Source organism: Rhincodon typus, chromosome 28 (genome assembly GCF_021869965.1).
Source record: "Rhincodon typus isolate 14 chromosome 28, sRhiTyp1.1, whole genome shotgun sequence".
Lineage (NCBI taxonomy): Eukaryota > Metazoa > Chordata > Chondrichthyes > Orectolobiformes > Rhincodontidae > Rhincodon > Rhincodon typus.
In genome coordinates, this window is record NC_063359.1 from 36,595,600 (window position 1) to 36,619,153 (window position 23,554).

General features: G+C 40.9%; 2 protein-coding genes and 1 long non-coding RNA gene across 10 annotated transcripts in view; 1 reads left to right on the forward strand and 2 right to left on the reverse strand.

The window, feature by feature from the left end:
* The window catches only part of LOC125486363, a 75,774-nt gene extending 63,129 nt beyond the window's left edge, over positions 1-12,645 (reverse strand). Inside the window, exons 1-2 of the mRNA XM_048613495.1 lie at positions 12,555-12,645; positions 10,936-11,006 (exon numbers count right to left, since the gene is read on the reverse strand). Of these exons, the coding sequence (XP_048469452.1) occupies positions 10,936-11,006 (71 nt within the window). The 5' untranslated portion in view covers positions 12,555-12,645. The remainder of the gene's footprint in view (positions 1-10,935; positions 11,007-12,554) is intronic.
* Positions 1-23,372, forward strand: part of gpsm1b (G protein signaling modulator 1b) — a 229,250-nt gene extending 205,878 nt beyond the window's left edge. For 6 of the 8 annotated variants that reach the window (XM_048613487.1, XM_048613486.1, XM_048613488.1 and 3 more), the window contains 3 exons: positions 17,948-18,107; positions 19,343-19,563; positions 20,442-23,372. In XM_048613487.1, the coding sequence (XP_048469444.1) occupies positions 17,948-18,107; positions 19,343-19,563; positions 20,442-20,624 (564 nt within the window). In that variant the 3' untranslated portion in view covers positions 20,625-23,372. Of the gene's footprint in view, positions 1-9,698; positions 9,898-17,947; positions 18,108-19,342; positions 19,564-20,441 lie in introns of those variants that run through there. The other 2 variants (XM_048613494.1, XM_048613492.1) reach the window with 2 other exon arrangements.
* On the reverse strand, positions 1,521-7,770 carry LOC125486364. Its single transcript, XR_007265044.1, has 2 exons — positions 7,679-7,770; positions 1,521-2,479 (listed from the first exon to the last, which is right to left on the reverse strand). It is a non-coding gene; the product is annotated as an uncharacterized LOC125486364 (long non-coding RNA).
* Positions 23,373-23,554: the final 182 nt, after the last annotated feature.

Sequence of the window (23,554 nt, forward strand, 5' to 3'; positions counted from 1 at the left end):
CCCCCCCCCAATCTCTGTATTGTCCTCCTCTGCTTGTCTCCCCTCCCCCCTTCTCTGCCTATGCTCTCACACGTCTACCACCTCTGCCCCTGCTTGTGTCCCCTTCCCCCAGCTTTCTCTCACCTGTTTGAACCTTCCTCTTCTGCAGTCTGGTTAAAGGGATTTGAATAATTTAAATGATTATAATGATGTTTCCTTAAACCTATGTTCTTTCATCTCCACATTAATCTGCAATAAATTGAGTTTCCAGAGTAGATAGAGCTTGGATTTTAATACTTCATGCCATTTTATAAAGACACACGAAGGACAAAATCATTTGTGTAAATAGCAGGCCATCATGCATTTAGAAGTATGCCTTCTGGACTGGATAATAGCTTTCTGATAGCAGGAAGGAGGAATAAATTGAAGAATAATCATTTGATTTCTAAAACCACAAAGCAACAAAATCTAGAATAGGCTTATATTAATTGCAGATATTGAATTCACTGCCTGAATGGGTGGTGGAAGCAGATTTAGTGGTCATGTCGAAGAGAAAATTATATATTTGAAAAGAAAATATTTGCAGCAATGTGAAGAATTGGTGTGGAGAGTGGGACTAAATGGATAGCTCTTTCCAAGGGGACAATGTTGGCACTGTATGATAGGCTCGATTCTATGACCATCAACATATTGAGCTCAATTGAATATATGGAATGAATAATGCATTTTGTTTAGTACAATTACAATTTCTTCAGAGACCATAACGCTACGTTAGTTAACTTGCACTCTCCAATGGTAGAGGCATTAACCAGTGATTTCTTTTCACAAAACAGTTGTGCAAAACACTGTACAACTGTATCATTCAGTTGTGTACCCCCTAGTCTGTCATCTTCTGAGATATGTCTTTCTTCATCATGTTTCTCATGTGACCATTGACTCCTGGGAGTTGAAATATATCTGCCAAGTTATTCAGCAAATATTCTAACACCTCGCCAAAGCAAATGATCTAGCTGAAGGCTCAGTACACTCAGAAATATTAGCTGGCACTAGGCAACTGCTGTTGGCCACATGAAGTAACAAATATTTATACTGCGTATCCTGAGGATCAGGGTGCAGTTTTGAAGAGATATTGTAGAAGTGTTAGTTCAGTCAAATCCTGAGTCTTTGAGGTAGTTACTAACACATTTCTCAATATGATACGATAATGAGAAAATTGCAATAACAATTTGGGAGAATGATGTTGTTTTAAAAGCTTTTTTTATCTCAATGTAGGCCTAGATTTTTTTACTTCCAGATGTTTATTTTGAACAGACAAACAAGTTAAAAATCAGATTTGATGCTTTCAGCAGCAGTTGCTACTTAGTTTATCAAACTGAATTCAATTTGGTGAGTTTTGAATCTATCCTCATTTACAAAATGTCTATTAATTCAACCTTGAATGCAGTTCAGGAGGAGGAACTATATTTCCTGGAGACTTCTGGAAGATTATGCAAAATGAGAGTGTGGTACATTGAAAATAATCACCAGAAGCTGTAAGAATGTTTGACATTCAAAATGGAAACATGTTTTTATTCATTCATTCATGGGATGTTGTCTAGATCTAGACTGAGTTCTTCCTTCTGCTCCTGTTCATATTCGACGATTTTGTTGGTCATGTTTTGTGGTTTTCACTCAACAACACAGCTCCCCAAGATACTCCTTATTAAATCCAATAGGGAATTCAGGAAGAATTAGAATGTACGCCACTCCACCACAAGGAGTAGCTGAAGCAAATAGGCTAGACAACTTCAAGGGAAAAATGCTCGTATGGAGGAGAACAGTGGGTTAGGTCCTTTGGGGATAACATTCTCTGAGACTTCCACTTGTCACAGGTGTTTGACACATATTTTAAGGAGGGAAAAATGAGTGCTTGCTGGCACTCGGGCTTACACCTGAAGCCTGGGTACTTATCAATGGAACCATATCAAACAGAAACCCACCTGGAGGGGAAATAATGGGACCGTTTTTATTTCTAGAAGTTGTCCATGATGGGCAATGCCATTTTCTTTCAGGAACTGTTCTTTCTCCATCCATTTACAGATATTGACTGAGTCAATCTGACAGTGAAGGCATTTTAATAAGCATCAATCAGATTACTGTATTGTAGTGACTAACAGGCTGCAGAACGTAATCTAGACCAGTTAAGGTTTCTTTCTGAAAGCATTTTCTTTGTATCCTCTTAGTTGAGTCAAAGAATCTAATCCATATTCGCTTGGAAGGGGGAGATGACTCATCATCATTTTGGCCTCTTCCAGTATTGTTACATCAGCATTGCAAGGACTGTGTGGCTAAGTGAATTCAAGAAGTCACACTGTCGAGTGAGTGATTTGCAGCTCTGCACGAGTCCCTCATGAATACAGTGGGATGAGAATTAGTCATGATTGTTTCCCTCAGTGGGAGATCCAATGTGGTGGGAGGCCATTTCACAATCTTGTCAGCTTCAGGACAGAATCCAAATTACCTGCAGTGTAAATGAGATGCCACACTAAATGCTTAATCAATCTCATTAATACAGGAGATATTTAACAAAGGATGTAGAAGACTGTGGAGGGTCTCTTGTGGCACAGCAGTAGTGTCTCTCCCTCTGAGATGGAAAGCCTGGGTTCAGGTCCCACCTGTTCAAGAGGTGTGTAATAACATTACTGAACAGGTTGATTAGAAAATACACAGAAGACTGGGGAAAATGTCTTGCTACATCATTTAAGTCAGCGTTGCCATACTGTTGTACTTCTCAACTCAATTGCATATTTTTGATAGGTTTGATTTCCAGGACTAGGCCAGCACCAACTACGAAGCCAGTCAACTCACTTTATATTCTTTCATTGGACATGAGTGTCGCCAGCAAGACCAGCATTTTGTTGCCCTTCCCTGATTACTCTTCACCATCACCTTAAACTGCTACAGTGCATTTTAATGTAGATACATGCACAGTATTGGGAGGAAAGGAGCCTCCAGGATTTTGACCCAGCAATAGTGGAGAAATGGCAATACATTTCCAAGTCAGGATGGTGACTCTTGGAGTGAAGTTGCAGGGGGTGGTGTTTCCAAATATCTGCTGCCCTTGACCTTCTAGATGGTAATCAGCCTCCATTTGGAAGATGCTGTCTAAGGAGCCTTGGTGAATTGATACAGTGCATCATGTAGATGATACACACCACTGCTATGTGGAGAAGGGAATGGATGTAGTGCTAATCAAGAGGGCTGCTTTGTCCTGGATGGTTCCAAGCTTCTTAAGTGTTTTTAGAGCTGCACCTATCCAGACAAGTGGGGAGTATTCCATCACACTCCTGATTTGTTCCTCATACATGTTGATCAAACCTTTGGGAATTAGGAGGTGAATTAGTCACTGCAGAATTCCTAGCTTCTGACCTGCTCCTGTGGCCATTGACACCAGCCCTTAGATTAAGAGCAGCATGATATATTTTTCCCCATTTTTACTTAGAATAAATTGCACTATAATCTGATTATTTACGCATGAAACTTAGAAATGCTGCTCAGGATGGGTAAAATATTTATATGAGCAGCACATCAGTTTAACACAAGCATGATTGTGATTTTGAATGTATTATTTCTGGGCAAATCATTAGAGAAAGGATTTGGGAATGTGCAAATCATACTACTTTGTATGATTCAATACAACACAGTTCATTCAAAGGATAGAATGAAAAGTTTCCTCTATTTGGTAAGACTTGCATGGGTGGGGATAGATGACAAATTTTAAGTAGGATTTGGTGACAAGATTTGGTCCCAGGCCCAACCATCTTCAGCTGTTTCATCAATGACCTTCATTCTGTCCATAATGTCAGAAGTGGGATGTTTGCTAACGATTGCTCGATGTTCAGCAATATTTATGAGTCCTCAGATACTGAAACAGTTCATGCAGCAAAACCTGGACAATGTCCAGGCTTGGGCTGAAAAGTGGCAAGTAAAATTCGCACCATACAAATGCCAGACAATGATCATCTCCAGTAAGTGACCGTTCACCCACCACCTGATTACATTCAATGACATTACCATCACAGAAATCCAACTAGACTCACCACATTAACACAATGGATACAAGACCAGGTCTGGGAGGGGAGGGGGCTGGTGGTGGTGGTAACTCACCTGATTCCTCAAAGCCTGTCCACCATCTATAAGGTGCAAGTCAGGAGTGTGATGGAATACTCCCCACTTGCCTGGATGGGTGTAGCACCAACAACATTCAAGAAGCTTGACACCATCCAGGACAAAATAGTTTGCTTGACTGACATCACATCCACTCCCTCCACCACTGCTGCTCAATAGCAGCAGTGTGTACTACTTACAAGATGCACTGCAAAATTTCACCAGATGTCCTGAGGCAGTACCTTCCAAACACATGGCCACTTCCATCTTGAAAGATAAGGGCAGCAGATACATGGGAACACTACCTGCAAGATCCCATCCAAGATGCTCACCATCCTGACTTGGAAACATATCGCTTTTCCTTTAGTGTCACTGGGTCAAAAATCTGGAATGCTCTCCCTAAGGGCATTGTGGGTCTATCTGCAGCACATGGACGGCCGCAATTCAAGAAGGTAGCCCACGGCCACTTTCTTCAGGGCGACTAAGGATGGTAATAAAGGCTGGCCTAGCCAGTGATGCCCACGCCCAATGAGTGAATTAAAAAAATAAGTGCGGCATAGGTTGAAGATTATTGTCATATGAATGAATGAGTTGGAACAGCAGTTAGAATATGGAATTCTTTATCACAGTCACCCACTGAGACAAAAATGATTAAAATCATTGAGAGGGAATTGGTTAAGTACGTGGAGAAAGCAGAATAGAAAAAGATTTGAGCAATCAGCAGGGGGATACTGTAAGAATAGACAGTCAAGAGCTGGCATAGGTACAAATAGAAATGTGCAGCATGGAAACAGAACCTTCGGTCCAACTAGTCCATGCTGACCAGATATCCTAAATACATCTAATCCCATTTGTCAGCATTTGGCCCATATCCCTCTAAACCCATCTTATTCATATACTCATTCAGATGCCTTTTAAAATGTTGTAATTGTACCAGCCTCCACCACTTCCTGTGGCAGCTCATTTCCATACATGCACCACCCTCTGTGTGAAAGACTTGCCCCTTGGGTCCCTTTTATATCTTACCCCTCTCACCTTAAACCTATACCCTGTAGTTTTGGACTCCCCTACCCTAGGGAAAAGACCTTGTCTATTCACCCTATTCATGCCCCTCACGATTTTATAAACTTCTTTAAGGTCACCCCTCAGCCCCTTTATAAAGACGACTGTTAAAAAGAGAGCACAACTCTCAATGGTATGGAGTCATACAGTGACAGTGGCATGTTTTATTTCTTCCCAGTGGAAGTGTGTGTCCCTGTAAAGTATTGTGCCTGCAAGGGTGGTGGAATTACACACAAAGGAAGTAGTTTCTCGAATAAGTTGAAAGAGCCAGTACTGGCCTGAGGAGCCAAATGGCCAACTTCTATGCCTCATGATTATAATGTCTCTCAGTTCTGGCCAATTGGTGACTTCAGTTCCAGACCCAAAGTTGATTCAAAAGCTGCAGAAAGTGGTTAGCTTACTAGAACAGAAAACCAAACACAAGAAGCAAGACAGTGGTAGTGCCCTTACCTTTGGGCTAGGAAGTCCAGGTTAAAGTCCACCTGCCCTGGAGGTGTGTCAGAACAGGTTGATTTAGAATAACTGTAAGATATAAAAGGGACCCAAGGGGCAACTTTTTCACACAGAGGGTGGTGCATGTATGGAATGAGCTGCCACAGGAAGTGGTGGGGGCTGGTACAATTACAACACTCTAAAAGGCATCTGGATGAGTATATGAATAAGAAGGGTTTAGAGGGATATAGGCCAAATGCTGGCAAATGGGAGTAGATGTATTTAGGATGTCTGGTCAGCATGGACTAGTTGGACTGAAGGTTCTGTTTCCATGCTGCACATTTCTATTTGTAACTGTAACTGATCACTGTCCTGGGAACCAGTGAAGAATGGTTGTCTTTGATCAGGTAATATATATTTGAATGATGTAGAGACTTCATTCCTGCAGTCAACTGAAACAAGTGCATTACAAACACCACTGGGATACTTGCACATGCTGGATTGTGAACTACAGCTGTTTTTCTTTTTCAGTACTCTCTTACATAATCACTCAAATGTGTACAGAATGCAAAGCAATTTCTGCAATATTGAATGATTGTATCACCATTTTGCTAAGTTTATTTTGAATCTCACCATAAAATGCAAACATAGAATTACAGATCATTGCATTATTTAATGTAGTGTATGCCTTTCATGACCTCCTGTGCAAACGTTTCAGTATGTGAAATACTTGCCAAACAAAGTACACATACTTTTACCTATGTGCTCTCTCTTTGCATTTATTGTGTTTTTTAAATGCTTGTTACTCCTTCTTTTTGGTCCTGTTTTCCTTCGCAGCAAGTTTCTTCTTGCTGTTACACCTTCCACAGGCATGTTTTATGGCTGTTTTATCTCTGCTTTATATTTCTAGAGTTGCATCAGTTTTAACAAGGCAGAAAAGGGGCCATAGGCTAGAGCTGGTGGTTGCTGACATTTATACATGTCACATGGTTGCTCTGCCCTTCATTGAATCATAGAATCCCTACAGTGAGGAAAGAAACCATTTGGCCCATCGAGTCTGCCTTCTGAAGGGCATCTTGCCCACACTCAGCCCTCCCGCCCGTAAACCCATAATCAAACTAAATTTCACATCGTTAGACTGCGGGAGGAAACTGGAGCACCTGGCGGAAACTCAAGCAGACACTGGGGAGAACGTGCAAACGCCACACAGACACAGTCACCCAAGGCTGGGTCCCTGGTGCAGTGAGGCAGCAGTGCTAGCCACTGTGCCACCCATCCATGAGTTCACTTTACCCACATGGCAACACCACAAAAGCATCTTTATTACTATCTATCTGGTTCTCTCTGTCTCACTTTGTCAGCTTAATGCTCAATTCAGGTGAAGGTTCTGTAATCCCAGTTCATTGTACGTTTAATATGTACTTTGCTTGCAAACCTGTGTGGTGATTTCAGTGAGTTTGGTGGTACAGACTAATTGGGCCAAAGGGCCTCTTCTGTACTGTACGATTCTATGACTATACTCTGCAGCTTACAGACGAAAGTCTGGGGCTTTATATGTCGGATGCAAGCCCAGCAAGCCCTGGTCCTGGCTTAATGTAATAACAGCTTAAATATTCTTTTCTTGCACTTTTTTTTATAACTTCTTCTAACTCATCCAGATTTTACATTCCTCTATCATGGATTTTATTGTCTACCTTGTTGCCAATGCCCAAGGTCAGAGCTTCCCAAAGTATCGGATGTGATCCCCAGTAGGTAGCCAGCCAAGGTTTTGGGGTCTGAGCTCTGTGGCAGCAATGGCTACCATGGATCTCGGAGTGAATGCTATCAGTTGCGTGGTCCCTTTTGACTGACAGGCTTTTTAAAATAGTGGGCATGGGTTAGTCCTTTAGACCTGAATCCTGTTCTAAAAACCCACAATGGAATGGTGAGGTGTTTCTTACTTAAAAATTCTGTGGATTAAACGTCTCCCCGTCTCCTCCCTTGCTCTCATGGGTTTCCAACCTGTCCCCTACCCTTCCCTTCCCAGAAGTAAAAATCTGGTCTAACGATCACCACGTACCCACTGTCGATTGCTGTAGAAATGCAATTTGGCCACTAATGTCCTTTTAAGGAAGGAAATTTGTTGCCCTTATCTGGTCTGGCCTATTTGTGACTCCAGATCCATGGCTGAAAGAACTGCGGATGCTGTAAATCAGGAACAAAAACAGAAGTTGCTGGAAAAGCTCAACAGGTCTGGCAACATCTGTGAAGAAAAAAATCAGAGTTAACGTTTTGGGTCCAGTGACCCTTTCTCAGAACTTTGCGTAATTTGGGATAGGCAATAAATGCTGACTTAGCCAGCAATGCCCACATCCCATGAATGAGTTAAATGCACACTTCCAATGCTGCCTTTTCTAAGTGCTGTGAATTCGGACTGGGAAAGTGATTGCTCAATCCGTTGCTATTTTTATCTTGTAACGGTGTATTCTCAACACCACTACACCAAAAAACTAATTCAGCTGTCATTTTCTGATCATCTAATCTGCAATCCTGTAAAGCTAGCAGTGATTTTGTTAAAATCTGGTGTTGAGTTTGATGATTTAAATTCCTTCATTAGTTTAAAATCCGAAAGAACTGCAGATGCTGTAAATCAGGAACAAAAACGGAAGTTGCTGGAAACGCTCAGTAGGTCTGATGGCATCTGTGAAGAAAAAAATCAGAGTTAACGTTTCAAGTCCGCTGGATTGTGAGGAAGGGTCACCAGACCCGAAACCTTAACTCTGATTTTTCTTCACTGACGCTGTCAGACCTGCTGAGCTTTTCTGGCAACTTTGGTCCTACAGAAGTTTAGTTGCCTGAGCAAAACTGAGATTGTGCAGCATACTTAAGAGTGATGATTTCTATTTGGTTGAACTCTATCTGAATACTGGGCTTGTTACAAATGTTTTCATGCAATGATTGTGCCTGCTTTAGGTGCAAAGATTGGAACTTATTTTTGCAGTTACTGTTATCTTATGGAGGTCACTGTTATTAATAGCTTAGATTTAGTCTTTCTGAGAGCAACTGTGAAAATAGACTGTAGGAGTAAATTACTGCGGATGCTGGAATCTGTACTGAAAACAAATAATGCTGGAAATCACAGCAGGTGGGGCAGCATCCATGGAGAGAAAGCAACTAATGTTTCAAGTTCTGATGACTCTAAAGGGCTTTGATGAAGAGTCATCTAGATTGACACATTAGCTTGCTCTCTCTCCATGGATGTTGCCTGACCCACTGTGATTTCCAACGTTTTTTTGTTTTCTGTGAGAATAGATTCCTGCTCTCCATCACCATTTCCTATGCAATTAAGAGTGGACAATAAATGCTGACCTGCCCAGTGACATATTCCATGCATAAACATGTATTTCATTTGATAGTGGGAGTGTTGGCACATTGAGCATCCATTCTGAGAGGGTAGTAGAAGACTGTTTTCCCTCAGAATCTCCCTCCTGCAAACTGTCCGTACCTTAACTACTCTGGAACTGACAGGATGCCCAGCTTGGAAGTCAGTAGTACTGATACAGTAGTACTCCCTACCCTCTGCAGGATGAACAAAACTTCCTTACAAGGCATTTTTTTAAAGAAAATCTTACATCAGAAAATTTCCATTTGGTTAGTTCTTGATTTTGCTGCAGAATAATTTTATTTTGTCTTCACTTGTGCAATCTTCCCCTGATAGAATCCAATTCACAAAATTTCTGCACTGTTATCATCTGTTCCACTGAGCTGTTAAACTTTTTTAAAACTAAGACAGTGAAATTTATTTTTATACAATTCCGGCACTGAAGGAGTAACTATGCAACAGACTAATTGCAGCGTGAAAGAACTGTTCACATTATCCCATTGTGAAAATTCATGCCTTTGTTCAGCCACCTCTTTAAATATTCCAGAGTGTCAGGCTTGAGCAGATACATTCTCTCCAAATGAAGGTAAACTCTTGCTCAAGGCGCTCGGTGTAGTCCATTCCTTTTTAGGACTTTGTTTTTGTTCAAGTTCTGTTTCATTCCAGTTGTTAAGATTGTTACGAGCCTTCACTTACTCCCCTGGATTTGGATGTTATGCATGACTAATCGTCACCTCGTAAAACTGTAAGCTTTCAGCTGCAAACCAACTATTTGCCGACCCCGGTTGTGTTCTACCCATTGCGCCTGTCATCCAACTCAGTCAGCTTTGCCATCCAGGAGTCGTCAAAAATTGTGCCGAGCATATCCCACTTGCAGCAACTGTGCATCAGGCGGCTGATCCTAATCTGAAGATGGTGTGAGTACGCGGTTTGTGTGTAAGGTGAAGAGAGCAGCTCAGTTTTTGTCAGTGCAGTCACCGGAGGCTGTCTCCTACTGCATGTGGCTCCTCAGTCAGTCGCAGCTGCCCGCAGCTATAGACTGGTGAGTGGTGACGGATGTCAGGTTGTGAACGGATGACTGTTGTTGCCTTTCATTCAGTTTCTGTAAATGTGGGAACTGCTTAGCAATTTTGTTCTACAGAAACCTGCTGTAAACCTGCAGGGATGCGCAGGCTTGATGGATCAGCCATGATAAGTGTGGGGTCACAGGATGCTGTAGGGACTGGGCCTGGGTGGGATATTCTTCAGAGGGTCGGTGCAGATTCGATGGGCCGAATGGCCTCCTTCCGTACTGTAGGGGTTCTGTGAATCTATGTAAATTGTTGCACCCATTCCTTGGATGAGTAAGCAGTTTACTCCAATTTTTAGATCTTGAGCAGCTGGGCTGTTGCAACATATTCAACCCTATTGCATTTTGATGCAAAGTATGTAGATCTCCTGACTATTCAGCTAGTTGTATTTGCATTGAATGTTCAGTATGGAGGGGAGACCATTCAGGCTATCATACCTCTTCTGGTTCTTTTGAAAGAACTGTCCAGCAAATTCCTTTCCTTTTGGCTGTGTGGAATTTTCCCCCTCAATTATTTATCTAATTCCCATTTGAAAGTTACTGTTGAACCTGCTTCCACCACCCTTTCAGACAATGTATTCCAGATCATCATATGTTTTATTGCATAAAAACAATTTCCTATCACGAGCCGTGTCTCTGGTTCTTTGACAATGCTTGTGCATCTTAGAATTTTGAAAAAAACTATAAAAATTCAGCAGATGGTTTAAGTTGGTATTAAAACAAAAACGGCCAGTGGGTAAATGAGGACAATGAAATTAAATGACAAATTGCAAACTGGAAGGTACTCCTTGAAGGACAGTGAAAGCAGATTCAATAGTGACTTTCAAAGGAAAACTGGGTTTCTACTTGAAAAGTGGCAACAAAGATGCAAGGCTATGGGACTTACTGTGATTGCTGTCTCAGTGAACGGAGGGTCAAATTGCCTCGTTTTGTGCTGAATGGTTCTAGGGTTGGCATCTGCAATGAAAATTAAAAAAAGTTTTTAAAAACATTTCATGTTATTTGGCTTTAGAGAGAGAGAGAGAGAGAGATGGAGACAAGGAGAAGAGATAAGTAAACAATTTGGTATTTAATGAAGGGTCTGACCCAATGGTTTAGTGTTTAATAAAGGGTCTGACCCAACTTTTCCCTTCCAAACATTAACTGTATTGCGAGCTATTTCACCACTTTTGTTTCCTTGTTTGTCGCAACTGTTATGATTTACATCAGTGTCCGATAAGACTGCAGAGAGAATCCAACTTGGGCACAGAATTTTAGGAGTTTCCCTCCGTCCTATTATAGAATTTGAGTACTATCTACAGTTCTGTCCATAAGATATAAAAGCAGAAATAGGCAATTCAGCTCATTGAATCTGCTGCACCATTTAATGAGAACATGGCTTATCTGAGAATCCTCAACTCCACTTTCTTGCGTTTTTCCTGTAACCCTTGATTTCCTTACCGATTTTAAAAATCTCAGCCCTGAATATATTTAACAACTAACCTTCAACAGCCATCTGCAGTAAAAACTTTCCACAGACTTACTACACTACATCCTCATCTCTCTCCTAAATGTGCCACCCTTTATTCTGGGACTATACTCTCCCAATTTGTGAACTACTCAACCCTGTTCATAAGAGAGTCCCTGTATATCTCTTATCACCATAGTGAACCTTATCTGGACTGCATCCAGTGCCAGTATATTTTTCTTTAGATAATGGGCTCAAAAACTGTTCACCATATTCCTGCTGTGGTCTAATTAGTGCCTTATTTTGTTTTAGCAAAATCTCCCTACTTTTATGTTTCATTCCCTTTGAAAGGCCAACATTCCATCTGCCTTCCCTATTACCTGCTGAACTTGGATACTAGCTTTCTGTGATTCGTGAATGATTCTGCAGCTTTGTGCAGTCTTTCTCCATTTAAATAGCATTCAGCTCCTCTATTCTTCCTGCCAAAATGCATAACCTTACATTTCCCCTCATTGTATTCCATCTGCCAAGTTTTTACCCACTCACGTAAGTGCCTCTATTCCTCTGCAAACTCGAGTCATCCTCTCGACTTGCCTTCCCATCTATTTTAGTGTTATCTGCAAACTTGGCAGTTGTATTTGCACTTACCTCATTCAAATCATTAATATATTTTGTAAATAACTGTGGCCCAAGCACTGATCGCTGTGGTGCACTACCAGTTACAGATTGCCAGCCTGAAAATACCCCACTTACCTCCGTCTTCTATCAGTTAGCCAACCCGCTCTTCATGTTAAACCACCACCAACACCATGAGCCCTTATCTCATTGAGTAGCCTAATGTGTGAAAACTTATAGAATGCCTCCTTAAAATCCAAATATATTACATACACTCTTCCCCATTATCTATCCTGTTTGTCACCTCCACAAAGAATTCTCATAAATTTGTCAGGCCTGATTTCCCCAAAATGAAGCCATTCTGACTCATTGACATAGGTGAGTTCATATTATTCTGCCAATTGATTGTTTGTTACAGTCCAGAGAATTCACCTGATGCCCACCTGAATTACATTAAAGCCTGATTATTAGGGATCCAGGAGTAGTAACTCGTCACAACTTCTGTTCCTTGCACACAGGATTTACTGTTGTTCTCCTGTAATGTGATTAAAACTGTATATGATAAAGAATAGCAGGGCACATATGTTGACTCATCAAGTGTGAGCCCCTGCAGGCATTCAGTTTATAAACAGACTATTTTTTTTATGAGATCTCAGTGTAAAATATTTCTTGCAAACCTTTACATGATATCCTATTAAACTATAAACGACAAGAGCCAAGCAATGGCAAATAAACATAGAAAATGCCATTAAATATTTTTAAAGCTGTTGTCAGGCAGATAACGTGCCTTCACCTTTATATAAGCCAAATTCACTACCACTTAGATGTAATGCACAGTTAGGAGCAGTCTTAGTGGAATAGCCCCTGCAGATCCCTCATCCAAACCAGCACCCTCCTTTTAATTTAAAAAAAATCTGAAATTACAGCTATGAAATGGGGGTGGGGGGCAGTGCGAGGCAAGTAACCGAACAAATGTCTGCAGAAATGAATGTTGAAGTTCTGAGTGATCTCCAATCTTTGGGAACAGCGTGTTCCATTCCTTTGGGTGAAAATGCTCCAAACAGTTTTACATCTAAGTGGCCTCATTCTAATTTAAGGATGTGCTCTTGAAGAACCTTATTCCATTGTCAGAGATACACTTGACACTTCCCGTTACTCAGTGGGGAAGAAAAGGCACATTTCTGCAGCACCCCTCTTAACTGCTGGAAGACCCAAGGCACTTTGCAGCGAATAGATTACTTTGCAGCATAGTCCCCATTGTAACATAGGAAGAGTGACAGCCAATTTGTGAACAGCAAGTTCCCACGAAAAGCAACATGATCTGTTACCGTGATGTTTATTGAGGGATTGATATTGACCTGGACACCACCTCTTCTCTTCGAAATGGTGCCCTGAAACCTTTTGGCATCCACCTCAGGGCAGAAAGGGACTCAGTTTAGTGTCCCAACTAAACTGCAACTCTAACAGTTCAGCACTGGAATGTCGCCTTAAATTTTGTGCTTAACTTCTCGAACCCACAACCTTGTATTCCAGAGATCGGTACGCTACCAGCTGAGCCACAGCAGAAGAGTCAAAAATGTACATACCTTAATTTCAATAAGGATTATGTAAGCAGCCACATTTGAAAGTTGTAAAGGAAACGGAGTGGCACAGTGGCTCAGTGTTAGCCACTACTGCCTCACAGTGCCAAGGACCTTGGTTTCATTTCATCCTCAGACAACTGTCTGTGTGGATTTTGCACGTTCTCCCCATGTCTGCATGGGTTTCCTCCAGGTGCTCCAGTTTCCTCCCACAGTCCAAAAATGTGCAGGTTAAGTGGATTGGCGATACTAAATTGCCTATAGTGTCTAGGTGGATTAGCTATGGGAGATACAGGGTTACAGGGATAGGGTTGGGTCTGTGTAGGATGCTCTTCAGTGGGTTGGTGTGAACTTGATGGGCTGAATGGCCTGCTACTACACTGTTGGGATTCAGTGAAATTGTTTCAGTTATTGCATGGCAAATCAAGACTATTATGTAATAAAGAATTTTTGCTGCATCTTTTGTAACCTCGATGTTCTGAAGTGCTTTGCAACCGATGAAGCATGCTTGAAGTGTAGCTATTGTTGTATTGGAAGAAACCGGGCAATCACTTCACACAGAGCAAGCTCACATAAATGGTCATGAAAGAATGACCAGATAATTTGTTTTTATTGATATCGGCCTGCTTTTCCATGTTTGATGTTTGCCACTGAAAGCCAAAACTTGTACATAAGTTGGAACTTGTTGCCTTTACTAGAAAAGCAGTAGAAAAGCTAAACTGGCAGATCCTGGCACCATTCAGGTATCTTAAGCTTGCTCTCTCATTCAGTAAGATTATAGTTGATCAGCTTTTCCAAGCCAGGGGAAACGTTTTCTCAATATCTACACTGTCAAGTCTGCACGCCCTACTCATAATCTGACCTGTTTCAAAAAGCCCAACCATCTTCATCTGCTTTATTAATGAGCCTCCCTCATAAGGTTGGAAGTGGGAATGTTCACTGTGCAACCATCAATGTTCAGTATCATTTGCGACGACTCAGGTACTGAAGCAATCCAGGTTCAAATGCAGCAAGACGTGGACAATATCCAGGTTTAACCAGACAAGTGGCAAGTAACATTGCCTAGCACTTGTGTGACATGAATGACCATCTCCAACAAGAGAATATCTAATCACCAGAAGAATTAATGGCATTATCATCACTGAATCAAGGGGAAGGAGATGGCCTTGTGGTATTATCGCTGGACCGTTAATTCAGAGACCTAGGTAATGTTCCAGGGATCTGGGTTCGAATCCTGCCAAGGCAGATGGTGGAATTTGAATTCAATGAATAAAATCTGGAATAAATCGTCTATTGACGATTGTCAGAAAAAGCCATCTTGTTCACTAATGCCCTTTAAGGAAGGAAACTGCCATCCTTACCTGGTCTGGCTTACATGTGACTCCAGGCCCACAGCATTGGGCTTGACTCTAAACTGTCCTCTGGGATGGGCAATAAATGCTGGTCTAACTAGTGATGGCTTCATCCCATGAACAAATAAAAAAAAACTATCAATATCATGGACTGAATTAAACTAGCCATTGTAAGTACAAAAAAGTCATAAGGCACAAGTCAGGAGAGTGATGGACTACATCCAGGACAAAGCAATCCACTTGACTGTCACCAGTAACATAGCATTCACTCTCTCACCACTGACACACAGTAGCAGCAGTGTGTACTGTCTACAAGATGCACTGCAGAAAATCATCAAGGCTCTTTAGATCCCAAACCATGACAAGTGTCATCTAGGAAAACAAAAGCAGTACATTTATGAGAACGCCACCAGCTGAAGTTTCCGTCCAAGCCACTTACCATCCTGACATCCTAAATCACTCTTCCTTTACTATCACTGGGACAAAATCCTGGAACTCTATCCTTCATAGCACTGTGGGTGTCCCTACACAACAGGAGTTGCAGCAGTTCAAGATGACAGCTCCCCACCACCTTCAGGGCAATTACACATGGGCAATAAATGCAATGACACTCGCATCACTTAAATGAATAGTTTTAAAAATTCCTCTAAACCCCAGAGAGTTTAGATCCATTTTGCTCAATCTCTCCTTAATATGTTCTCATTTCCCCAAGCATCAATCTAATAAACCTTCATTCCATTCCTTTCAGGCAACAATATCCTTAGATTGGTCAAGTGGTCTCTTCTGGCACCGTACTATTCTTTCACTTTTGCTATTAGACTTTGTGTTGTTTCCATGTGTTTAATGAGGATCTCTGTTGAATTGTAGCTGGGATCATTTGTTACTGAGCTGACTAACTGACGTATGATGCAGACAGGGTATAATGAGGTCTGCCTCTAAAAAGTATTGATTTTTTTTCTAGAAAGTGCTATTCCTGCTCTGTCAGCTCTCTGCAGTAAGTGCACACCATCTGTACGAGTGTGCAATGTCAAATCACTGGACATTTTAAATGGCTGTTGTGTTTGAAGCAAGCACAAAATTTGCACCTTAATTATTGCAGCTACTTATTTTTAGAAGTTTACTAGGTTGTTTCCAATGCTCAAGAGACCACTTCCATACAATAACACATTTATCTGTGGGATAAGAAATCAAACTGAGGCTCCACCCTTCCTTCCCTCCACACCAAAAAAATGTAAGAGATCCTGCTGTAAATCAGCAGCAAAGTTCTTCTCAGTGTCCTGGGCCAATATCTATTTCCTTCTATCAACAACGCTACAAGAGATAATCTGTTCATTTTGGCCTTTGTAGGATTGTGTTGGGCAAAAACTGGCTACAGGTTTTTTGTAATTGCTACACTTTAAAACAAACCTAATTGGCTGGAAAACACTGAGATTCCTTGAGATTGCAAAAGACACTTTTCAGAAGTGCCAGTTCTTTCTTTCAAATCTGCAAGTTGCCAGGCTGACTGATGTGGTGTCTGCTACATTGTACACTGAGAAAAAGAATTCACATAACCAGTATTTTCAGCCCATTCAAATTCTTTACATTATTTAATGATTTGGCAGAGGAAATGGATGACTGTATTTGCCCTACCATCTGCATCTTTTTAAAAATTTGTTCATGGAATGTGAGTATTGTCAGATGGGCCAGCATTTATCGCCCAAGGGCATTTAAAAGTTGGTCACATTGCTGTGGGTCTGGAGTCACATGTATGCCAGGTAAAGACGGCAGGTTTCCTTCACTGAAGGATATTAGTGAATTAAATCAGTTTTTATGACAGTCTACAATTGCTACAGAGGCACAGTCAGACTAGCCTTTCAATTACAGAGTTTTATTGAGTTCAGTCTTTGCTATGGTGGGAATTCAAACCCATGTCCCTCGAGCATCAGGCTGGGTTTCTGGATTACTAGTCCAGTGATGTTACCACAATGCCACTGCAATGTAGCATTTCAGTTCACTGGGTCAGTTTAGCTCAGTTGCCAAAAGGCTGTCTGGTAGTCGATTCCAAATGTTCATAACAACTGGTTTCTTATTTGTAAATAGCTGACCCCATATTAGATCATCAGACCTAGGAGCAGAAGTGGGCCATTCGGCCCATTGCAACTGTTCCACCATTCAATGAGAATATGCCTGATCTGATAATTCTTAACTGAACTTTTCTGCTTTTCTCTATTACCCTTGATTCCTTTACCTTATTAAAAATCTGTTTCCTTCAGCCTTTAATTTACTTCACGACTTAAACTCTTAATGAATTCCACAGATTCACGACCTTCTAAGAGAAGAAATTCCTTGTCATGTCTGCTCTAACTGTGCAGCCTCTTGCTCCGAGATTATGCCGTCTGGTCCTAAATACTCCCACAAAGGGAGACAACCTGTCCTCACCTATCCTGCCAAGTTCCCTTAAATACCGTATGTTTCAGTAAGGTTCACCTTCATATTCTGAGTCAGTGACCACTTCTTATAGCTTCTCCAGCCAGACAAAACATCATCTCAGCATCTATGGCTCAAGAATTTAAAAAAAATTTTTCAATTAGATCATCCCAAATTCTCCTAAACGCCAAGAACTGTACTCAATCATGTCCTCAATGGAGAATTTGCTCATTCCAGGAATGAGTCTTGTGAGCCCAATAGAACTAGTACATCTACAGTTAGATAAGGAGACCTAAACTGCAAAGAGAGCAGCTGTTGCTTTGACTAGCCAGGGGTGAGATATTGTGTAAATAGTTAAGATTTTCATTCAGTTCAGATTTAATTGGCTAACTATTTTTCATATTCTGTTATTTCTTTTACATTCAGAGATTTATTAGGTATTGCACACTTTATTAAGTTGGTGTTGATCAAGCTTTTTAATTTGAATTTGCGTAGAAGGTAAACAGAGATACTTCAGATGAAGAATGCTTCTTTGATCTACTGAGCCGTTTCCAAAGTAATCGTATGGATGATCAGCGTTGTACATTTGAAGAACGTCAAAATGGCACGGCAGGGAGTACATCACCCCCTGTGTCTCCTCTGCGGGACAGAATATGTGAGTATATAAGCAAGGCAAAGAAAGAATTGCACATGGTCTGGGAAATATCTTTTTAATTTTTTATATTATTCATTAGTAGGATGTGAGCGTCACCAGCAAGGCAAGCTTTTGTAGCCCATTCCTCATTGCGCAGAGGTTAGTTATTAAAGTTAACTACATTCCTGTGTCTGTAGTCACATGTCTAGGTAAGGATAAGACCAGGTAAGGATAGTAGATTTCCTTCCCTGAAGGATATTAATGAACCAGATGGGTTTTTACAACAATTGACAGTGGTTATGTGGTTGCCATTTAGGCTGGCTTGTTGTTTATTCCAATTTGAAGTTGTGTTCAGTTTCCTCCCTTCCCCACCCCATGTATCCCTTGTTTGACCATATATAGCAGCTTATTTTTCATATCTTGTTTTGTGAGTGGTCGCTGCGAGGTTCTAATTGGATTTGGAATTATTTTCCATGAGGAAAAAGAAAAGAAATTCAGCACACTGGCTACTTTTCAATTGAAATAGAATGAGACCATTGAAGTCTGAGTGTCTGTGCAACCTCAGTGTAGAATCCTCAACATGCACATTCTGACCAACCAGACTGGCACTGAGAAAAGCCCACTGATCACATAGTGAGTGAAACAAAAACTGGTGTGAGATGCAGAATTAATGGGAGCTACAGATCTTGCATGTCCAGCTGTCTTAATCGTTGCTGTTTCCTTCGGCAACATGCAACCAAATCTTGCTGAGTTTGTGGCTACGTTTCTGGTACTGGCCAAAGCTAAAATTTAAATTGCTGATCCATACAGTTGAAGTAATTGTGAAATTAGTTGGCATGTGATTGTTAGAAGTTAGTTTGTCTGTGATTTTGTAATACCACAGCTAACAAAGGTGAAAGAGGGCCTGCCCTCCTGCCAGGTTTGGGGACATCACACAAATGGCAGAGCGATAATCACGAGATAATCTGTTTTTAGTGGTGTTGTTTGAAAGGGAAGTATTGGCTGGGACTGCAGGGACAATTCTCCTGCTCTTCCTTGAATATTGTAATTGGATCTTTTACATCCGTCTGAGAAAGCAGATGTCTTGGTTTAGCATCTTCTCCAAGAAGTGGCATTGAAAAACATCCAGGTAGTTTTTCATTCAGAGAACAGCACCAACCCTGATTTAACTAAAGTTGTTGTACCTTTTCACCAAATGATACAGGCTGTTGCTGTTTTGCTGCTGATTTTATTTTTCTCCACCCTCTGTTTTGCAGCTCAGGCTTCACTCATTGCATCCCCACAGACAGAGGAGTTTTTCGACTTGATAGCAAGTTCTCAGAGCCGTAGGTTAGACGATCAGCGAGCCAGCGTGGGCAACTTGCCTGGACTGAGGATCACGCATAACAACAGCCAGATGGTGATGGGACATCTGCGACCTGATGGAGATCCTCAGGAACCCGGAGATGAGTTTTTCAACATGTTAATGAAATGTCAGGTAAGTACTGTGAGGAATATGTCTCTCTCAGAGCAAAATCCAAATTTTACTAACGGTGTGCTCAAATGCTTGAATATATTAAAGTGACCAGGGCTTAGAGGCAATGACAGTAAAATTAAATGAAACTAGTTGAGGAGCATAAATCAGAGCACAATGGTAAAATGAAGGAGTGGCAGTCCACAGGAATCAATGTTTGGACCACTGCTCTTTTTGCTACATATTAGCAGCCTGGCCCATTCATGTCCTACACTCTTCTCCCTCTCAACCTTTTCCTTTAGACCTTCCCTATCCTTGTTGATCCGATCCCATTTCCCCCACTTACAATCTCAATCAAATCCCGTCACTCCACTCTGAAGTCACCTCATCCTGACTTTACTCAGAATCACGACAGTTGTGATTCTGAGTAATGTAGAAGTAGGCCATTCAGCCCCTTGTGTCTGCATTAGGTCTCCGAACAACCAATGCACTTCATGCCACTCCTCTGCCTTGTCCCCTTGACTGTACAGTATCTTCCTTTTCAGATAGTAATCTAATTCCTTCTTGAATGAACCTACCTCCATCACCAGTCCAGATCTTAATTACTCAGCTCCTCAAAAAGTTGCTGCTCATAAGCTCCGTTGTTTCGTCTGCCCAGTTACTTTAAATCTGTGCCCTCAATCTTGATTCCTTCCACCAGTGGGAATAGTTTCTCCCTGCTTACTCTGACCAGGTTCCCTCATGAATTTTGAACAGCTTTATAAAATCTCCTCAACCTTCAAAGAAAATAGTCATAAGCTTTCTCCATCTGTCTACACTCCCATCCAGTTAAAGTGATCTAACACACCCCTCACTCTCGACTGCAAGAGTATCAAGGGATTGATTTTCCTTCTATCTTGCAGTCATCCAGGATCGACGATCAGAGATGTGCCCCTCCTAGCCCGGGGCCAAGAGGACCCACTGTCCCTGATGAGGACTTCTTTAGCCTAATCCAGCGAGTGCAAGCCAAGCGCATGGATGAGCAGCGTGTCGACCTTCCTTCGAACCGTGAAGGTCTGGAACAGACCCGACCAAGTTCCAGCTGAGCATTGCTTCGCCGACAGACTTGTAAACAAGCCGGACTAATTGTGCAGATCTGTGTGCCTGCTAACACTGTGAGGAGCAACGGAGGCTGAAAGCTGCCCGAATGACCCCTCGAGAAACCACAATGCAGCTTCGAAAGAGTTGCCAAGGAGATGATTTGCTTCTATTTGAACTAATACTACTCACACCCAACACACCAAAATAGGAGCATTTGTGTTTCTTTTCTAAGTCGGACAAAAATCATATCTACAGGAGATGAAGCGACACAAGCACAGTGTTTGGTTATTGTTTAAAGTTATGGCATTGAATGAATGTAAAACAGCTGGTACTATAAAAATATACATCTGAAGTCACACACTGATACCCCACCTCCACAAGTCACTCATACTTGTAACACGTACAGACAAATCTAAGATCACAGACATACATACAGAAACACTAGAGACACTTGGAGAATAATTTCCTTTGATGATCCACAGTGCAATCTTAGGTGAATATGTTGTTTACTATCTTATTGAATGAGTCTGATTGCCATTAGTTTCTTTGATGGGGAGATTTAAAATTCCACAGAATCTTAAGATCAAACCTTTTGGAAATTTTTGGGAATGAGTACAGCCCTTCTTATTTCCTGGATTTTGAGTGCTATCTCGCACCACTTCCCGTTCTTTGCAAAAGGCCAAAATGCAGATTGTGTATATCGTTATACAGGTTGATACAGCCAATATGGAGCCATATTTCACATGGATCAATCTTAAAGGATGTGGACAGCACCACAGAAGTTTTAACTGGAGAAATCGGAATGCATGGCCAATTCCATTCAGAAACAGGAGATGCTTGTTCATTATTGATACTGCAGAGGGTTAATGTACTTAAATCAAAAGGGACATTAAGTTAATTGAAGATTTCCACACTTGATCAGGTGGGGAATAAATAACAATGGGATACTAATAGAAATGAAACTTCAGTTTCTGCAGTAGGATGCTGGCATGCAACTGCTAAACAATTTCATATGGAATTCCTTCCTCTGCTGTTGTAAAGGAGCTATTTCAAAGAATACAGGCTGATGACGCATCTGAAATACTGGACTAAGCAGCTTAGTACAAACAATGACACTCCAAACAGAGGCTGCATTTCACAATGTGTACAACTTAAACATAACTAAAACTCAATGTAATGTTTGCCATTTATTGTTTAATGATCATTCTTCTATCTTTCCACAAAACCTTTTTTTAAAGAATAAGTGTAAATAAGAACCACAAGCATTTACTCTAAAGCACTCCTCAATTATTGCAAGCTCTTTAAACATGGTGACTCCCTGCAATTTTCCAATAACAGACCCTAAATTGAGAGAAATGATTGATATACAGCCTGTACAATTACATATGCTAATGGTTTCAATTTTCCAACTCCTTTCTCCCAAACCGAAAGTTCCCTTTTGTTCTAAAGACTGTCTTCCTGCTTCATTTCATCATCAGTTCCCTACATCTTAAAGAAGCAAACTCGAAACGGAAAAAAGTCATTCGTCCCCTGAGCCTGCTCCATCATCCTGTATAAATACAGTCATGGCTGATGATATTGTGGCTTCAACTTCACATTCTCTCCTACACCTGATAACCTCACATCCTTTGTCAGTATTAGTCATAAGCTGGTTAAACTGTGAGGGACTCTGCATTTAGTGTGTAATTCTTAATGGTTCCGTTGAAATAAAGTTTCCAAGTCACTATTTATAACCCAGGTGCTTTGTATAATTAACTTTTAAAAAGTAGCTTTATAAAGTCAACCCAGTAAAACAACAAAGCTACATCCTGGGGAGTCCCAAACTAAGTGCCCCCCCCCCCCCCCCCCCCATCAGGTGCCACTGCACTATTCTGAAAAAAGCAGGGAAGTTCTGACTGACATATAACCCCTCAACGTACATTAGTTAGAACAGATTAGGAACAAAAAAGGGTCCATCCATTTATCCCTTCATGTCTGTTTGCATACTCCTAGTCAATCTGTAGCCTTATTCCACGTACCTACCTTTTGTCCCGCATCCTTTAATAGCTTTGGTTAAAAGTCCATCAGTCTCTATTTTAACAATTGGTCCATCATCTGATCACAAAGGATGCTACGTAAATGTGAGTTCTTCTTCAGCCTTTTATTGCTTCAGTTATTTCTGCAGAATGTGTGTACAGTTACGAGGAAGACGTGTGTATGTGTATAGTCTGCTGATATAACCTGTCTCTGTACTAATCATTATTTTTGAATATTGTGAGGGAGAGAGACACAGACATAAATAACCTCTGGTACAGAATTTCCTTTTGCAGCTTTTGTAATGTTTGTGTTTTCTATGCATATAAATAAAGTGGTGCCCTATTCACTACTGTGACAAGAGTAGATCAAAGAAGTACAAAATAAAAGGTTAATTATTTTCTCTAGCTTAAAAAAAATTCAAAGTTATTTTATTGGGTAAATTTTTTTTAGAAATGCTCATGTAGACTTTGACATCGAGCTGCAGTTCCAAGGTGTATTTTATGCTGTCCCTTGTAATAATTCAAACATTAAAACCCTGTCCGGTACATTATTTTTTCAAACACTGCCAGTACATAATGCTTTCTGATTTTAAAGCGTTTTTAAAAGAAAATCATACTTTTCTGTAAATAAGAGTCTCATTTTACCTAAGAGATGCAAGTCAGGTGAACTGCAATGTATTAAATTTTACACAAGGTTGTAATAAAAATACAAACTGTGCACCAACTTCTAGGTGACTACATCCAGTAATACTAATCATTGTTCATTTTCTCTCCCTCTTCCCTGTGCACCACACCTTGTGAACAAACTATATGTATAGACTGGTATGTATTTATAAAGCTTTGAACACAAAATTGGGTGCACTACTAAACAAGTCATCGAAAACATGCTAACAAGTGCACTTGCCCACCTTCAAGATTGT